Genomic DNA, 18856 nt, shown 5'->3' with positions numbered 1-18856 from the left:
GTGGGGCTAAGTGGTGCTTGGTAAGATGAATGCATAGTTAAGAAGATTCAGGACAACATGCTGACTGATCCCTGCAAATGTATAGCGGGGTGGGGGGGATATGTGAATATACTCTACAAATCCATATGCATCTGCCCTGTGTTCACAAGTTCAGATTACAGATAACTGGCTTAATAACAGGAGGTTCCAATCTTCCGTGATTTGTTTGGAACCCTTGAAGAAAGTAAAATTACCTGTTCTGCCTTTTAAATCTAATTAGTACTTCCAAAGTTCATGTTGTGACATATATAAGAAACAATCTAGTGGAAGTATTTAACTCTGACTTCATTGACTTCAGTGGAACTTGCATTTACTGCATTTACTCCTACTGCATAGCCTATATTTTAAAACTATGGTTACATTCTAAAAGGCCTCTGTGGATATCAGTCACTATTCCAGAACCCTCTGAAGTCTTATACAGGTAAGCTATATGAGTTAAGTGCTTGAGCAACATGGCACAGAGGGAATGACTGGAGTGGTAGGGATACACTTGGGCAGTAGTGCTTTAGGTAATTATTTTATGGCTTTTCCTGACAACAAATCCAGCCACCTGTGATTTTTTTTTGGCTGCATATAGTACACAGGGATCATAACTGGGTTTGTGTAAAGTCCCAAATCCCAGTTTCTTCTAGAATTATTTTGTCTGTTCCAGTGTTTCCAAAGCTGGGTGTATATGTGTGAGAGTTTATGTGCTGTGCAGGTGGTAGTAATGGTTATTAGAAGTAATTCAATTGTTTAATTGCAAAAGATTTTACCAAGGTGTTTTAGTAACTGCTTATTAGCATTTTAGATAGTCATGAAATGTCCATAAAAACACTTCATTCTAACCATCTATAAACAGGATCGTTACTTGAAAAGATAGGCAACTATCCTCTGGACAATAAGCTCCTCTAATAGTTTTCTAGGTTCCCTTGGAACAAATTCCATCGCATTGTTCTTTAAAAAAAAAGCAACGTGAAATGGAAACACATCAGTTGTGCTCCAGAATATCCCACTAGTCTCTATACTACTCTGTTACTTTAAAGTGGCATGCAGTTGGTAATTACCAACCAAGGCTGCTTCCTCCAGGATGCTTACATTTCAAAATAAAACAAGTACTAAATAATTTGAATTTATCCTCAAAAACTTGATGAAGCATTTAAGCTCTGGAATAAGCAAGAAAGTCAGTTAAAGCAGATTAAGTTTGCTAGCCTTCTTTTTAGCATTGATTTCTTTAGATCCTTTTTTCATTTTCTACTCGGTCATTATTAGCATTATATAGGTTGGCAGTCAGGAAAGACAGAGGAAGAGAAGCTAGAAGGTAAAACATTCTTATAAGATCACATCATACTATACAAGTAATGTTCAAATGTGTTGGTTCTTTTTAGTTCTCTTACTGAATGTGATTCAGGCCAGCCATATTTTAGAGATGGGTGTTCCCAGCTACACCTAGCACACATCTTTCTTAGGACCAAGCTACAAGTGACAGATGACACAGGTTGGACACTTGTCAGCTTCCCTCAAGTTTTGATGGGAAATGTAGGCATCCTGGTCTTGCAACTTGGCTCTCCGACTGCTGTCCAATGTACTTTTCAACTGTCACTTGTCCAACATTCCGCCAAGCTGCCTACATTTCCCATAAAAACTTGAGAGAAGCTGACAAGTGTCCAACCTGTGTCATTCATCACTTGTAGTTTGGCCCTTAGATGTACCAGTTTTGGTAAACCCTTCTCATGTAGTTTTTTTATTGTGAAAGCTACTTCAACATATAGAAAGGAGTTATGTATGGAAACAAATTTGAGCATATAGAGAACTAAATTAAAAATACAAATATTATGTTTTATTTAAAGAATAGGTTTTATTTCAGCCCATGTAAAAATCCTGCAGAATCGGTCACACTTTCAGTAATTTCTTTTATCCATGCAAGGTAATTGGACACGCGTGTGTAAGCTCCATATTTTCCTGCTGCAGCACAACCTTCCCCCCAACTCACTATTCCCAGGAGAAACCAAGTATCACGGAAAACTACAGCAAAGGGTCCTCCACTGTCACCTTTACAAGAATCTTGAGTTGCTTCAGGATAACCTGCACAAAACATATTGTCAGTAATGAGTTTTTCTGTGGATTGCCTGCAACTGTCCATGCTCACCACAGGCAACTTGACTTTCAGGAGAAAGCGGGTTGACCGACCCTTGACATGAGTACTGCCCCATCCGCTCACTGTTCCTACTGTCCCTTTTTCTGTCAGTAAAGTAGCCAGATTAGGGCTAGGAAGACAAATAGAGAGGACGTGCTGGCTGAAAACAACGTTGCTGGTTAGCTGAATCAAGGCAATGTCGTTGTTAAAGGTGTTTGGGTCATACTGGGGATGCTGCCAGAACTGGTGCACTCTAACTTTTTGCTCGTCCCGATCTCTCTGGTGCTTGTCAAAGTCTCCTGAGAGGCAAATGAAAGTATAACAAATTAATACCTTTGTAGAGCTAGTTACAGTGAGGGGGGAGGTGTGAAGGATAGGCTTAAAATTGCCTCCATCCGAAAAAAACCTTCCAAAATGCTACTAAAATGTTTATTTAAATCCAGCATGTTTAAGAGCAGAGGGTCTCTTCCTGATGGAATTACCTGTTCCACTTCAAGAGCAAATATTTTGCTTTAATCAAATAGCATATGCCACTGTCAAATTTTCCTTGGAATGGACAATTTGTTTACAATATTGAGAATGTGTTGATAACAGGCTCAGCTATGATTATGTTGAAGGCCAGAAACATGCTTAATTTAAAAGGGAAAAAAGACTGCACCACATGTACTTGGGTGCATGCTGTGGAGAGAAAAAATGGCTGATAGTGTATATGGCTCTGTGGCACTCACCGACAGTAACGTGATGAGGGACAATGGTATCAAGACAGTGTGCTGCAGTGAGTACCCATTGACTGCTGATTAAGCTGCCACCGCAATAACCATAACCTTTCTTATTTTGAATCAGTACCTAGGAAGAAAAGGAAGCAACAGTCATTAAAAGTTACATAATTTTTATACAAGGAACAATTCCCTTGCTAGGGCACAAAACCAGAAATCTAAAGAAATGACCATAAATATAACAGGTAAGCAGCCAAGTTGGGGGGGTGGGGGGGTGAAAGTAGATTTGTAGAGGAGCTTTCATGTACTCCCAGTTTAGTTATTTGTCATTGAAGTACAAAAATATTTATAGAAAGATCTTACGATGTGGGGCAATATCTATGCATTGAATTCTTTGCCACAACACCAAAGCAGCAGCTCCTCATAAGATACACAAAGAGATTCCAGCACTGGCCTGATGACAAATTGTTCCTTGGCCCATCTATAATGGCCCAAACTCAAGCTAGAGACTGGCACAGCTATCATCGCTCTTCTCTAAATACAAAGTTGTCATTCAAGGGGGGTTTATGAGGAGTTACTTCACAATGGATAGGAGCATGGCCTGAAATTCTTTTTTCCCCTCATTTTTTAAAAAATCCAGCCTGCTGCAAAGTTCTGAATAACTCAAAAGCTTGCATACTGTTTTGTATGATTTTGTTTGGTCTTAATAAAAACATGACATGGCTCTTCGGGGCTTTTACTTTGGATCAGAACAACTATTTACAACCCCTTGCGTAAATGGAGTGTGAACTAAGGCAATTTTGTCAAAACTTGCAAGAAAAATATTTTTACCTGCCAGGGACAGTCTCCTGGGCGGCAAAAGGAGCCCCCAATTATCTTAAGATCACCATTTTCATCAGTGTAATTTGTGTTTATCCAGCTCTGTAAATCTGATTCTGTGGCATTCCTTTTAGTCTTTATAAAGTCATATTCCTCATTCTCTCCTCCTACTGCAGTCTGGTTCCATTCTACCAAGGTCTGAATTAATGTTTGGTTCCAACTTGTCAAGTTCTCCTGAGACAATGTTTGGTTCTCCCCATCCAAAATCCCGTCATCATTTTGGTTGTGCCCAAAAGATCTTTCTTTATTAGAGTGTGTTGATCTTTTAACCAACCCACAGGGAAAGTGATCTTAAAGGGAGAAAAGTTAGACAAATGCACTGTGTTTAATGTAAGCTATTTTGATAATTCAAGAGAAGGTGAAAAACTCATGACATTTAATATGAATTACCTGGTTTCCTGAAATAAGAATAGTTGTAAAAAACTTAAGCAAACAATGTGACCTATGCATTTTTCCCCTCAGCTGATTACTGGGGAAATTTTAAGGATAAAAACTTGCATACAATTTTACCCATACTCTTAAATGTATAAAAAGCATTAATTGGGGCATGAAGATAAACTACAGTACTATTGGTTCACTTATGCCTTGTTTATTTGCAATTGTCTATCAGAGAAGATAATACGTGTGGTCTTAGAGACAAAAACATCTGTGTGTCAGTGTAGAGTTAAGATTTAATATTCTTTTTCTTATAAGGGTTTCATAGAATTTCATACTTTCATATACACATATATTCTTAGAATGAATTAATAGTGTTTGCAAACCCCCCCCCTCTCTTTCACTGTTCCATCTCTGAAAGTTGCTTGAGAACATAACCAACGCCGAAATTTTTCCTCTTTTCTCAGTTGCTTAGGAAACTTAAGATAAGGCCACATTCTTTAGGCTATTATCTCATGAGAAGGAAGAAAAAGATACAAGAAGAGCACATTCACTGTATCCATAACTTTTGATTCTAAAGTTTGGAAGTCAGCAAGAAGTGAGAAATTCAAAGTCAGCAAAGGATAGTGACCAAATAAGGGGAATAGAAAGTTACACTGATAGATGCAAAATCGCGAGATTAGCTAAAAGAACTGAGTAGTAGCCAATTGAAAGAACTGTAGAGATCAGATGTATGTAATGACCAATTGCAAATTGTTCAGCAGGTAGTTCCTTTTGTACTAGAAAAATGTCTTTAAAACTGATTGTAAGCTTTATGTTCTTTGGTACTCATGGCTCCTTTGAAAGCTGGGTACCCCTATTGCAATATTCAATACAATTAAGGAAAAGAAGCACTTGTCTGTCTCCTCCTTTTGCTCTGAAGAATCTGGGTAAGGGCAGAAGGGCATTTTTGTGTAACATCGGTGTTCTACAACAGATACCAATTTTTCACGAATCTATTTGACAGCCTTATTCCTCCGGTGATAGTATATCATTTTTGTCAAAGGTGCCACAACCCAGATACTTCATTGTTGTTCCGGTCCATTATTGATGGTAGATGCACATTCTTGCCGCAGTCGCCAAGATGTGACCAGTTTCAATTGCCAGTCCCAATATAATTCAGTATTGTGGATCTTCACTGCTTTCCTTTTCCCCTAGCAGCCATTTCCATTCCAACCCTGGGAGAGTTGATTCCCGTGGTTGTGGGACCCATGTGAAAAGGGAGAAGGAGTGATATTGCCTTTCCTGCCCCTTCTGTCAGCAGAGCTCCAATGACAGAAGAAGAAGGGAGCAATTTCACTTCTCTCTGCAGCCCAGTTACCCGTGTGACTATTACTCCACAGGGTACTATGGTCCCAGGAATCAACTTCCCTGGTTTTGGAAATTGCAACTAGTGTAATGGGGGAAGGCGGGAAAGATCCAAGGCCATCAACACTTTCTGCTGGATCCAACCCAGTGTTTTTTCCCTATTCTTAAAATCTTATTCGGTATGCAAATTTACCCAAGGTCTGTATATTTCCTTTATTCTTTCTTTTATTTTTCCTACAACATTTCACATCCAGTTTTATTTCCATTCCAAACCCTTATTCTACATTGCTTTTGTTATAGCCCTCAACTGAAAGTACTGGAATAAAGGGAGACAGTAGCCATGCAGTTTATCTAAGATTTGCTTACAAAACAGAACCACACGCTCCCAACCAATCATTAACACTTATCAATATGTACTAAGTTCACTTACATAATTATAGCCTAAATGGATGTCAAATAAGGAAATATATAGGTTAAAAGTTCTGTGCAGCTGAGAGCAAGTGGCTGATTATTAGTAATTTGTTTGGGGATGAGAAACTAGGTGATGTTGGTGGAAAACAAATGTAGAGCACCACATTCTTTATGGTACATGTCATTCTGGGGTTGTGCCACAGTCTGAGCATCTAGACCCACTCGTTTCAATTAGTAAGGAACAGACATTACCTGTTGGTATGCACCGCTTTGCATCTTCACTTAGTGTATAACCCAAAGCACAGGAGCAGGTCACATGAAGTGACTGTTCATTATCTTGGCAGTATTGCCAGCAGTCCCCGTTCTTGTACCAACATTCCGTTTTCTCTGCACAACAAGGACACATTTTAACACCTTAGTCATTTGGAAGCAGCTACTCAACACTGTTGACTTTGCAATGCAAACTTCCTATGTCAATAGCAGGAACTAGGGGACTATATTCATGAAGCTGCCTTATACTGAGTCAGAGCTTTGGTCTATCAAGGTCAGTATTATCAGCTCTAACTGGCAGCAGCTCTTCAGGGTCTCAGGTAGAGATCTTTCATGATGCCTACTACCTAAACCCTTTTAACTAGTGGTGTCGGGGACTGAACCTGGGACCTTCTGTGCGAAAAGCAGAGGCTCTTCCACTGAGCAGCAACTGCTCCTGAAATTTAAATCACTACCCTTCCCCTAGTTTAACTAGTTTTTTTCAGTTAATGCCTGAAAGATGATCAAGTCATGCTCCCTGGCTGAGTCCTCCATGTATGCAGTACCAATGTGCATAGGTGTGACCTGGGAAATTCACTGTATGAAGATACCTTGAACCCATTGAGCTCTGCTTACAAGTTACACAATCTGTGTATTGTTCACATGATTTTTCTTGATATGTCCACTGCACTGAGTATGTTACATTCAGCACATGCACAGCTGAACATTCAATCCCTACATTTATTCAGGTACTGGTCTCTGGTTTAATTCGTAAAGCGAATGTGCATCGGCTCTTTCGTACAAACAGATGTATGCATGTACATGCAGGATGTATGTGTGTTCACTGTAAAGTGAATATGGCTATAGAGACTGGAGTGGTGCCAGCCGCTGTGATCCTAGCTCTCCATACTTGACACATTCATTTGCAGCCTATTATTTATTTCATTTACACCCCACCATTCTCCCCATCGGGGGCCCAAGCAGCTTAAGTCATTCTCCTCTATTTATCCTCACAACACCCCGGTGAGGTAGGTGAGGCTGAATGTGTGTAACTGGCTAGCCAAGCAAGCTTCCATGGCTGAGTGGCAATTCAAACCTGGATCTCCCAAATCCAAATCCAGCAGTCTAACTACTGCATCACACTGGTTTTCATTCCTTAACTGAGAAAAGGGATATGTGTGTGTGTGTGTGTGTGTGTGTGTGAGAGAGAGAGAGAGAGAGAGAGAGAGAACAACAGTTTGGCACTGAGGCAAGACCAAAAGAGAAAGGTGAACAGACAGAGCTGTGAGTTGGCTGAAGGGTTGCAGGTTTTCCTCTGCTTCCTTGTGGGAATGCCTTCTTTACTTCTACCAATGTGCTGCTTGCATATTTGCAAATGAAGTACATATTGCAGAGACACTAGAAAATCTCCAGTGTCCTCTCATCCAAAGAAAACTAAATCCAGGTATCACTGCCCCTGCAACTCCTAGCCCTTTGGAGAAACAGGAAATGCAGGTTTGTGAAGTGGTTAAAGCATCATCCTAGGATCTGGAAGACGCAGGTTCAAATTCTCACTGTGCCATGAAGCCCACGGGGTGACCTTGGGTTAGACACTCTTAGCCTACCCTACATCCCAGGGTGGTTTTGAGAATAAAATTAAGCAGGAGATTATTATATATGCTGCCCTGAACATTTTGGTGGAAGAATGGGATGAAAATGTACTAGATGAATATAAATAAGCATATATATGTCACAATAGTGCTGTAACAACCAAGATACAAGAGTTGCTGGAAGTCAACAATCTATCTATTACATGAAAATTAATCTATTCCTCTTACCTATTTCACACTCATTCCCTACAAATCTTGGAGGGCAAATGCAGGAATGTTGGTAGTACTTAACCTTGCAAACTCCACCATTCTTGCAGGGATTCTCTTTGCATGGGTTTAAATCTGTTTGGAAGGGGAGAAATGCTGTGATAAATATCAAACACAGGGAAAGAGAAGCGCCCTTAGAAACAAAGCAAAGTAACCTGAGTGGAAACCCTCATCTAAGGGAAAAATCAAATTAACAAACAAGAATCTTGCAGAAGGTATGATATGAAAATATTTAAATATAGTGATATAGATATATATAGATATATATAGACAGATATGTAAATATAATCCAATAATTCATACAAGTTCATACAAAATTCAAAGAACAACAGCATAACTTAATAGTCGGCCAAATGTAGGAAATGTCCTTATACAGGCGGTGGTGCTAGAAAGCTCTTAAGTAGATGCCAAAAGAGCCGGAGTAATGCATGGAAGAACCATGGGGAACCCTCGTTCCTGTTCAGGAAATTATATTTTGGTAGACATTATCTTCTTGCTTTCTCTCAACAGGTGGAACAAGGAGGTGGAACACTTGGAAGGACCGAAGACCCAACAAGGAACCGGTCATCAAGAACGCTTGTTTCCAGACTGCATCAGGGGTCAACAGACCTCCTCACCATACTTCTCCACAACCCACACTGCCGCTTAAACAATTCTTAGCGGCAGTCCGACGCACCCCTCTTTTTGGCCGCTTGGCCGTTGGTTCTTCCATGCATTACTCCAGCTCTTTTGGCATCTACTTAAGAGCTTTCTAGCACCACCTCCAGTATAAGGACATTTCCTACATTTGGCCGACTATTAAGTTATGCTGTTGTTCTTTGAATTTTGTATGAACTTGTATGAATTATTAGATTATATTTATATATATGTTGACAATATATGCACTGCGCCACTTTAAATCACTATATTTAAATATTTTCATATCATACCTTCTGCAAGATTCTTGTTTGTTAATTTGATTGTTCCCTTAAATGTGGGTTTCCACTTGGGTTACTTTGTTGTGATAAATATCAAGGCAACAGACAAATGACGAAAGGAGAAAGCGACAATCATCTGAACAGTCAAGAAATGTTATGAAAAAGGAGATTATCAAAAGAGAACAAAATTTGCACCACTCTGGCTGCTCTTAAAATTTGAACCATCGCCATTAATTCAGTTAGGATAGTCAAGAGGTAAGCCTGTACAATTTCAGTGTATTTTAATTTATGCTTTTAAAAATGTTTCATTTTTCTTTTGAATTCAGCAATAATATTCTGTTCCTTTGTACTTTCAACTTTTTATTTTTGTCTAAAAGCCAATGTACTATATAGACTTTTCTGGAATAAAGAAAGACATGACAAATTCTTTGCAAGCCTTGATATTAGCTCTCAGTTGCCCATAGCAGAAAAAAAAATCAAAGATAACTTCCTACCTTTATAATCAAACCAAAACTCCATCTGCAAAATAATTATGGACATATTGGTAAATTAGTCAAAGGACACTATCTGGGGAAACCTTCCTTTTAAGGTTAAGCTATAATGAGTAAGTGATTCTGTATATGTTTAATTTAAGCCACACGTGATGGTGTCTTGATCCTGCTGCCTATAGACTGCCTATGCTAGCACTGCGTCCAAAAAGTTTGCCTAAACATCTTGTTGTCTCTACATAACACAATGGTACCACTCAAAAGTGATATCCCAGCAGCCCTTTAGTATGAGATCCTATAGGAGCTGTGGAAGGATGTGCAAAGCTGGACCAACCAACCTGTTTTGTGGGAAGGGGAGGAGAGTGCCAAGTAGCCAAAAAAAATGTTTCAGATGCAGCAGTTCAGATTTATACAAGCATTGCTGCAGCTTTGAGGAAGTCTTACTGGCCTTTTATTCCATGATGGGTATCCGTGTTAGTCAGTAGCAGTTGAATAAAATAGTGGCATCTTAAAGACTCACAAAATTTATTCCAGCGTAAGCTTTTGTAAATCAAAGCCCACGTAATCAGATGTATGAGGTGCATATCTATCAGGGCAATTTATTGTGTTAGAAATTTTTGGTTTGGGAGCCATTATCCACACACAGGAAGGTCACATACTCTAGTCTGCCCTGCACATGTTTAGCCTTAGCAAACTGTTCTGTTGCAGCTGCTTGTAGGTAGTGATTGTTTTGTTTCCAGGTTCAATCACTAGGGATAACCAAGCATGTCTCAAAATTCCATCCCATTATAGTACTGGCTTCCATATCATTAGGTAAAGGTAAAGGTAGTCCCCTGTGCAAGCACCAAGTCATTACTGACCCATGGGGGGACATCGCACCATGACTTTTTCTTGGCAGACTTTTTACGGGGTGGTTTGCCATTGCCTTCCCCAGTCATCTACACTTTACCCCCAAGAAACTGGGTACTAATTTTACTGACCTCGGAAGGATGGCAGGCTGAGTCAACCTTAAGCCGGCTACCTGAACCCAGCTTCTGCCAGGATCGAACTCAAGTCATGAGCAGAGCTTGGGCTGCAGTACTGCAGCTTACCACTCTGTGATATACATTTTCTAATAAAAAACACCAATCCATTTGAGTGGGGCAGTAGACTCTTGTGGTTGCTTTTGGGATGCTTGGCAATGTAGTCTTCCTTGTATTTCTCAACTGCCAGTTCTAGTTTTAGGTTTCCTGAAAATCAGCTCACCGTTTTCTCTTGTGATTTGAAAATCTCTTTTGCCTCCTCGAAAGAACACTTTTCTTCCATGCATTCTCTCTCCAGATCTCCCAGACGAATTTCCTCCAGGAAGTGGTTGGCACGTTTATGAATCCTTAGAACCTGGCTTGCCTCTTCTGGTCTTAGGAAAACTATGAAAAGAGTGGTGCCTGAATGAACCCTGCTGTTTTAATCCAGTCTGTTCATACACTTGGAGAAGTTAGGGGGAAGTAAACATGAAGCTATTTCCCCTTGCTTAAAAAAAGTAAGGGATACATTTGCAAATATTTGACTGGAATTCAACCTCAAAATTAATCTCAATATGGGAAAGATTGTAGGTAAAATGGAAGCTGCAAGTTAATTTGAGATAGAATACTTAAAATAAAATAGAGTGCTAGCTCTTATTTAGGGATATGAGAATATTGGCTGGTGTTTGAATCTAGTCAGAGCCACATGTTGTAATTAATAAGTACCTACCTGAAAATGAAAATGCTAGGCTGCCACATAAGGAGCATATTAATAAAAGAAAGGTCATACTCAAGAGACTTCTTGCCATTCTACCGATCAAATGGTTTTGTAGAAGGTCACCTACACAGAGAAGAGAATGAACAAGTTCCACTTGAAGTAAGTGAAGTGAAAGAGAACAAGGGGCAGAGAATATGTGGGTATGTAAAAATCAGGGAGTGAGGAGAGGGAAAAATAGAAATAAAAGGAATGAAAGGCCAAGCAGGCATCACAGACATGAAGTATCTTTTCAAATGCACTCTGGAATAACTGCTCAGATGATCTGTGCATGCAGCAAAATCTGCACATTGGGAGACAGAAGCATTTATAAGGATAACTAGTCCAAACCCAAATTCAGACACTTTGCTAGACTGCTACAGACTTGCCGCAATGCCCAGAGCAGATAGAAGCCCATTCCATTGCCTCTCCTGTTTGACATCTATGGAAGACATCAGATTGGCAGAGTTCATTAACTGTTTTCCTTGCAGTTGTTCTGGATTCCAGATGTCATCAGTCAAATAAAGGCCAAACTACATGTCACACAGGAGACCCATGACTGGAAGTTTGTGTTTCACTTTCTTGCAGCTGTAGGGGGCTGTGATTGGAGTAGTGGTGATGGGGGAGGTTTATTTAACTCCCAAAGTTTACATGTTAAAAGCATTCAGCAACTGAAACCTCACCCCACATGGAATGGTCTGGATGCTATTGCTAAGCTAAAATGTGGGTATGAATGTCCCAGTGATGATCTGGAGTCATCAACATCCCTTTCTTAAACAAAACAGCTCCAGCTCATCATATTATAGAAAGATTGTATTCTCTTACCTGACAAAGGAACGACAAAGCGCCATTTAGATCAACACCAATGAAAATTGTGAGAATTTAACTGTTGATGATTAATCTAGTACAAATATTGACAAAGAAGCCATGGTCCTGGTATGTTAACTTTCCAGCCCAAAGAAATCTCATTTAATTTTAAAAAATGCCAATTATATCTTAAAATTTCATTAAAATAACGATCACACTGTGCTTATATTGTTCATACTTTTGGCTTGTCTGGTGACTGGATGTCCTTTTTGTCATTGTAATACTTATTCTCCTAAAGATGCTGTGAACTTTCCCACCAAACTCTTTATACAATTACTCTGTGCAGACAGAAAGACTGTTTTCCAGAAGGCAAATGTACTTTCCTCCCAGTCATGGTTATTCATTGACTTTCTAGACATTCTGCTTTCCGTAGATACTTTGGATGACCAGGCTGCAGGAAAAAAATAACATTTGGGAAGGAGGGGGGAAGAGAATATAAATGAATTAATTTGGCGGATTCATCTTTAGTGTAACAGGTAGCCCTAGAACTCTTGTATATTTAAGCAAATGATGTTTTTTTCATTCAAATTCCTTACTATAATGATGCCATTAAAAAACTGTCCATTACAGATTAGCGCTCCTCTCAAGAGTGGTGAACAAAGTCAGTGTTATCATTATCTCCACAATACAGCTGTGGAACTGGGGCTGAGAGGCAGGCCCTATGAGGGGGGTGGGGGTCAGCAGGTGCATCGCACCAGGGCCCATGGGCCCAGAGGGGGGCCCAAGAGCTTCCTGCAGTCCCATAAAATGTTTGCATATTAAGACTAGCATTTATATCTTATGTTGTTCACCTACATAGCATAGTTTTATCCTTTACATTGTTGTTACATTGCGTTCTCAAGATCTTCCACTAGGGGCAGCATGTGCCAGTTAGAAGGTCACGTGACTCTCCACTCTCCAGCCAGGCAGACAGAAAGTTTAGGCCAGTGGCCGTTGTTGCAGGGGCGGGGTTGGTGTGTTAGTACATTCTAAATCCATCTATAAAGAGTAGCTTTGGATAGATACGTTGAAGGTATGTTCTAATTATTTTCCTTAATTACTACAGTGACATTAGGGCTAGGCTGCATTTTCATTGATTTATTCATTTTAAAACTTTGTAAGTTTGGGCTCAGGATTTTTTGAAGCAACATGGCAATGATCAGAGCTGATTAGGAATTAATTTTTCCCTTTTTAGATATAAAAGAAGAAATTATAAATCATCCATTGAAAATGTATTCTCACAAATCAGGAGATAACAAACGAAAGAACGAAAGGAACATGAAAAAGGGACAACAAAATCTCCTTCAAGTTGGATGAAGGGCACCTTTAAAAAAATTCTCATTCAACCTACCTATAGAATTAGAACAAGAAAAATCTCTTGAAAATCTCATTCCCAAACAAGGTGCAGTTGATTCCGGTAATAATGTACAGGATTTTGATAAAGGAGCATATGCAGAAAATGACAAAAATGAACTAAAAGAAACAGAATTTCAGGTTCAGATGGAAGTGAGTTTAGAAAATGAGAAGAATACTGTAGGCCTTGACTTTGGTTGCATCACAACTGAGTTTCCTTCTCAAGAAGAAATAGCAAGTGTGTTACCAATGGTCACATCTTATTGCCTAAAACATTCCCAAAAGATTTGCTGGAAATGAATGACATGGATGATTCACCAGAAGAAGCCTACTTCAGAAAGTCTGTGTTTTATGTTTTGGTAGACAGTGGTCAAATCCACATTACTCATTCTAAGTCACATGTTCCCCGCATTCCCCACGCAATCCCGAGTGCCGGTCACATTACCTCATTAAACAGACGTATTTCATTTGCATTTCTCCCGAATATGTGGTCACAGGTTTTCAACGGGAGTTTCACGGTGGCCATGAACGGGCCAATGCGCAATTTACGCGGTTTTTTTTAAAAACCACCCCCCCTTCCTGTCTCTCCGGCCGTTCCGAGAGTTCCTATTGGCTGATTCAGCTTGCAAGTGCTCCGTAGTCTGCAAAAGACTGTTTTTGACTTCATAGCATTGGATTTATTGATTATGCTGTTTCTGAATCAAATCTGGTAGTTTGAAAAATCATTTTGGGGGGAATCCACCCTCAGAACGGACTCGCGAAACTTCCTTTTTAACTGTTTTTTATTTTTTTTATTTTATATTACTGTAATATCGAAATTATGAAATATCGAAATAATGACACTCCAAGGAAGTGAAACTTCAGTAAAATTCAGGCACTGAACTGTCCTGCATAGGAAATGCCCATGAAAGCTTCCCACGTGCTTCCAAATTTCCAAAACAGAAACGGGATAGAGCCATCAGTGCTGTCAGTGGGGGAAAGAGAGGCATCATTATCTTCAATGATGTTTCTTTATAAGGCAAGATCGAAATAACGGAAAAGTGCGCTCAAAAAATAAAAAAAAATGGGCGGGAAAAAAGGTCCAGCCCCCAAAAGCGGTTTTTGAGCGGCCGTGTGACCGGAGGGATGCGCGAGAAAGATGGATTGGAAGCAGGAATGTGAACGAAGAGGAAAAAATCGCGGATTGGAGGCAAACGGAAGATATCCGATAAACATGAAGGTAATGGGTGAATGTGGATTCGACCAGTGTTATAGCAGGATTAACTGTAAGATTCAATGCTGTGAAGCAGTTGGCTGAAAAAGTTCAATTCCTTACAGAAATACCTCACCATGTCTGAAAGTGACTTGAAAGAAAAAGCTTTATTTTTATCAAAACAATATCCTGATGACCTTAATGATGAGGATTTTTTGACAGAAATGCAGCATTTACCTTCAGTACAAAAGGAAAATTTTGGAAAAGGACAGTAAAAACCACTAGATCTGTTGAACATATTAACAGAATATAGACTTGGTGACCTGTTTCCAAATGTGTGTGTCAGCTTACGAATTCTTTTAACAATTCCAGCAACTGTAGCTTCTGCAGAGAGATCATTTAGCAAACTCAAGCTGATTAAGAATTGTTTCAGGTCTACAGTGTCTCAAGAACGTCTTGTGGATTTGGCCAGGCTGAGTATTGAATCAAATATTGCCAGAACTATTAATTTTGATGCTGTCATTAGAAATTTTTCACAAAAAAAGGCAAGGCATTTTTAAGTAAATACAAAGCCTATTTTTTAAAACCATTTTTGACCTTATACTTAAAACCGTTATGGATTTTTAAAAAAAACCTGATGGGTAATGGAGTCGGAAAGGGGGCCTGAAATTTTTTTGCACCGCCTCTTAAAGTTCCTCTTAAAATTCCTCTCAGCGGCCCTGCTGAGAGGAGTGGCTTACCCAAGGCCACCTGCTGAGCTTGTTGCAATCCTGGGAGTGGAACCAGCAGAGTGTTGTTTTGCAGCTCAACCACTTAACCACTATGCTACAGCAGCTGTCTTGAGTTAAACTTTAGGACAGAAAATACTAGAAAGCTTACATAAGTATTCCACATGTGGAATATCCTGGGGGGTCAGAAAAATCCAGGTTAAAAAGTGGAGAAACCGCAAAAACAAATATCTACGCATGAAAGCCTCCTCTGTGGATGTGCAGGTAATTTTGATTCCACCACCTTATTGAATTAATTCACATACAAATGTTTCTGTTTTCTTTCCTGAACTTTCACATCTGTAGCAGAGTCTGGGGGAGGGAGGATGCTCAGTGGGGATGTAATGCTAGAGTCTTACCCTCCAACACTGCCATTTCCTTAAGGCTAAGTGATCTCTGTAGTCTGGAGATCAGTTGTAAATTTGGGAGAACTCCAGGCCCCACCTTGAGGTTGGTAATCCTAGGCTGGTAACTCTAATGTGAGGTCATCTCTTTTGCACATCAGAAACTCCCACTAGAGAGTCACCATTCAAATCAATACAGCAGTGGCATTTAGTTAAGGTGGCCGCCAATGAGAGGATGTGGGAGACAGATGCCCACTGAGTTCCTGAGCTCAATGCTCAAACAAGAACTGGATAGAGAAGCAGTCAGCCACTGAGATAGCTCTTAATAGCAAGTAGGATTTGAGGGACAAACGGGCAGTTTAACCAGCAGGGTCAGGAGGATCTAGACCGCAGTGCCAGTGGAGGGTGGGGTTTGGGGAGCGGAGAGAGCTCAGCAGGGACTTGATGTTGTCCTTTCATTCAAGGGAACTGATCTCTATAGCAAGGGTGGCCAAACTGCGGCTTGTGAGCCCCATGCGACTCTTCTAGCCAGCTCCCGGAGGTCTCTGAGCGTCACCGTGGCTGTACAGTTTATTTTAGTGGGGAAGGAAGGGGAAATAGGCAAACTTGAAAGCTCCTCCCCTCCAACAGAGGTCACTGAGAGGAAAAAAGTGTGAAACAAGAGAGCATGCAGCCACATAGCTCAGTGAGGGAGCTCATGTCCGAAGGCTCATAGTGCTTGGCTGCAGTGGCGGTAGCAGCAAGAGGTGAGCTGGGGGGCAAGACAGCTGGCCAGCCAAGGCACACACGCATGCCCTTTCACCTTCCCTACCTGGGCTGGGCGGCTGGGCATGGTGCAGGGTTAGCGGGGTCAAGCTGGACTGGAGAAATGGCCATGGTGCCATGCCAGAAGGCTGCTGGCAGCCAAGGCATGCAATCCCAATGCTTCCCTCCCTACCTGTTTAAACAAAGTTTGCAGCATGAATCCTTGGCAGAGTGGTTTGCACAGGAGAAAGCCCATCTCTCCTTCTCCCATGTGTCTGTGAATGAGTGATGGGGGGGGTCTGATCTGTTTTCAGAGCAAGCAGAGGGGGGAGAAATGCCTGTGGTGTGTATTGTTCAGGGTTCCTTTCCCTTTCCTTGGGGAAATGCTGGGAGAGGGTCAAGTTGGTGGCTGAGTTACCTTTGCAAGAGCCTGGGAGGTGGGGGGGGAACTCATCCATGGTTTTTGTGTTGCTCTCCTCAACTTTATATCCCCTCCAACTATGCCTTTTGATCTTCTTTTCTCTTCCATTTCCAAGCCTCTTTCTTTCCCTCCCTCCCTCCCCTGTGATGTCACTTCCAGGGTCAGATGATGGCACTTCCACCCCTTCCAATTATGCCACCTAGCATACTGCACTAAACCCCACCCCCTTCCTATGATGTCACTTTCAGATCACTCCCCCAAACCCACCCCTTCCTCTGAAGTCACTTCAATACATTATGTCTTGCAGCTCTCAAACATCTGACGTTTATTCTCTGTGGCTCTTACATTAAGCAAGTTTGGCTACTCCTACTCTATAATCTGGAGATCATTTGTAATTCTGGGAGAACTCTGGGCCTCACCTTGAGGTTGGTAACCCTATCCTAGGGTTCCTGGTGATGATCTACAAGTATGAAAAACGATCCCCAGTCCAGGCCTATGCAACTTGTGATTCACCAAGCCAAGTGCAGCCCACCAGCCACATTCATTTTATTTATTATTTTATTTATTTTTGGGTCTCCAGTGGGGGACCCAAAACAACTTACATCGTTATCCTCAATTTTAGCCTCACAACAACCCCATCATATAGCATAGGCTGACAGAGGTTAACTGGCCCAAGATCACTCAGTGATAGGGTTGCCAGGTCCCTCAAGTCTCCTGGCGGGAGATTGGGATGCTTGCTGTTACTCTGTAAATCAAAAAAAGAGAGAAACGTGGTAAATGGCGCAAGAAAAACCGAAAAACCCATGTCAGACTACTGACACCAATAATGTATACTACAATCAATATGTCAAGCCTCACAGTAATATAACAATTCACACAGTAATACAAGGCTTAGTATGTAATCACAACAAATTTAATAAATTAAAACCCTACTTATAAACGGAATACCACTCATACCAGTGCTAACATGGAAATTCTATACCAATAAATAAAGTGCAAGGTGTCCAAAGAGCTATTCATATACTCATATATTGCACATAAGAATAAAGTGCAAATGCAGTAAAAGCACCATATACACAAGTCCATTCAATTATTGTTGTTTCCAAAGCACCGTGTATCCGTTTTCGTAGGTAAGAGTGTTCAATGTCAATTTCCTCACGGATGGCTGTAATTCATTTAAAGATCAATGTACGAAGTAATATTTGTCCTGATGAGATAACTTGGTAGTAATTCCTCTAACGGGTTGTCTAGATCCCAATCGCCCGTTTCAAACCATCTTTTTCAAAGAGTACAGTCAAAGAGTACTACAGCTGGCTATAAGGAAAGGCTATGTTACTGGATACCCGTGAGGATTAATTTTGAAGAAAGTATTGGTTGAATGGAATACTGACTGTACTCTTTGAAAAAGATGGTTCGTACATTGATCTTTAAATGAATTACAGCCATCTGTGAGGAACTTGACATTGAACACTCTTACCTACGAAAACGGATACATGGTACTTTGGAAACAACAATAATTGAATGGACTTGTGTATATGGTGCTCTTACTGCATTTGCACTTTATTCTTATGTGCAATATATGCGTATATGAATAGCACTTTGGACACCTTGCACTTTATTTATTGGTATAGAATTTCCATGTTAGCACTGGTATGAGTGGTATTCCGTTTATAAGTAGGGTTTTAATTTATTAAATTTGTTGTGATTACATACTAAGCCTTGTATTACTGTGTGAATTGTTATATTACTGTGAGGCTTGACATATTGATTGTAGTATACATTATTGGTGTCAGTAGTCTGACGTAGGTTTTTCTGTTTTCTTGTGGCTCTTACCCTGTGGCTGCTCTGGAGGGTCTGTCTGCACATGGGCAAAGCGCACGCGCGCTCCTAGCATGTGTGATGATGTCACTTCCAGGAGTGACATCATCACGCAGGGTCAAAGGGCACCCTGCGTGATGATGTCACGCACACTGGGAAGGGACAGAGAGAGCAGGCAGCTCGCTCTGTCGCCACCGCTGTGCCCCTTATTCCTGCCAGTGGA

The 18856-nt window shown here is 40.6% G+C and overlaps 1 protein-coding gene across 3 annotated transcripts; it reads right to left on the bottom strand.

Moving 5' to 3' along the window:
- Positions 1 to 1745: 1745 nt before the first annotated feature.
- Positions 1746 to 12276, bottom strand: LOC129332923 (coagulation factor VII-like). Of its 3 annotated transcripts, none has more exons than XM_054984234.1 (9): positions 11626 to 11702; positions 11125 to 11235; positions 10639 to 10799; positions 9400 to 9424; positions 7950 to 8063; positions 6136 to 6270; positions 3703 to 4040; positions 2884 to 3001; positions 1746 to 2454 (listed from the first exon to the last, which is right to left on the bottom strand). In XM_054984234.1, exons 1-9 carry the CDS (start codon positions 11660 to 11662, stop codon positions 1877 to 1879), a joined length of 1617 nt encoding a protein of 538 aa, XP_054840209.1. In that variant the 5' UTR covers positions 11663 to 11702; the 3' UTR covers positions 1746 to 1876. The 3 variants fall into 3 exon arrangements, with proteins under 3 accessions (XP_054840209.1, XP_054840210.1, XP_054840211.1); XM_054984235.1 differs by having other exon boundaries at positions 11538 to 11698; XM_054984236.1 differs by lacking the exon at positions 11626 to 11702 and adding an exon at positions 12194 to 12276 and having other exon boundaries at positions 1747 to 2454.
- Between the last annotated feature and the right edge of the window lie 6580 nt (positions 12277 to 18856).

The sequence above is a fragment of the Eublepharis macularius genome, chromosome 6 (assembly GCF_028583425.1).
Source record: "Eublepharis macularius isolate TG4126 chromosome 6, MPM_Emac_v1.0, whole genome shotgun sequence".
NCBI lineage: Eukaryota > Metazoa > Chordata > Lepidosauria > Squamata > Eublepharidae > Eublepharis > Eublepharis macularius.
This window is presented reverse-complemented; position numbering and strand designations above follow the sequence as displayed.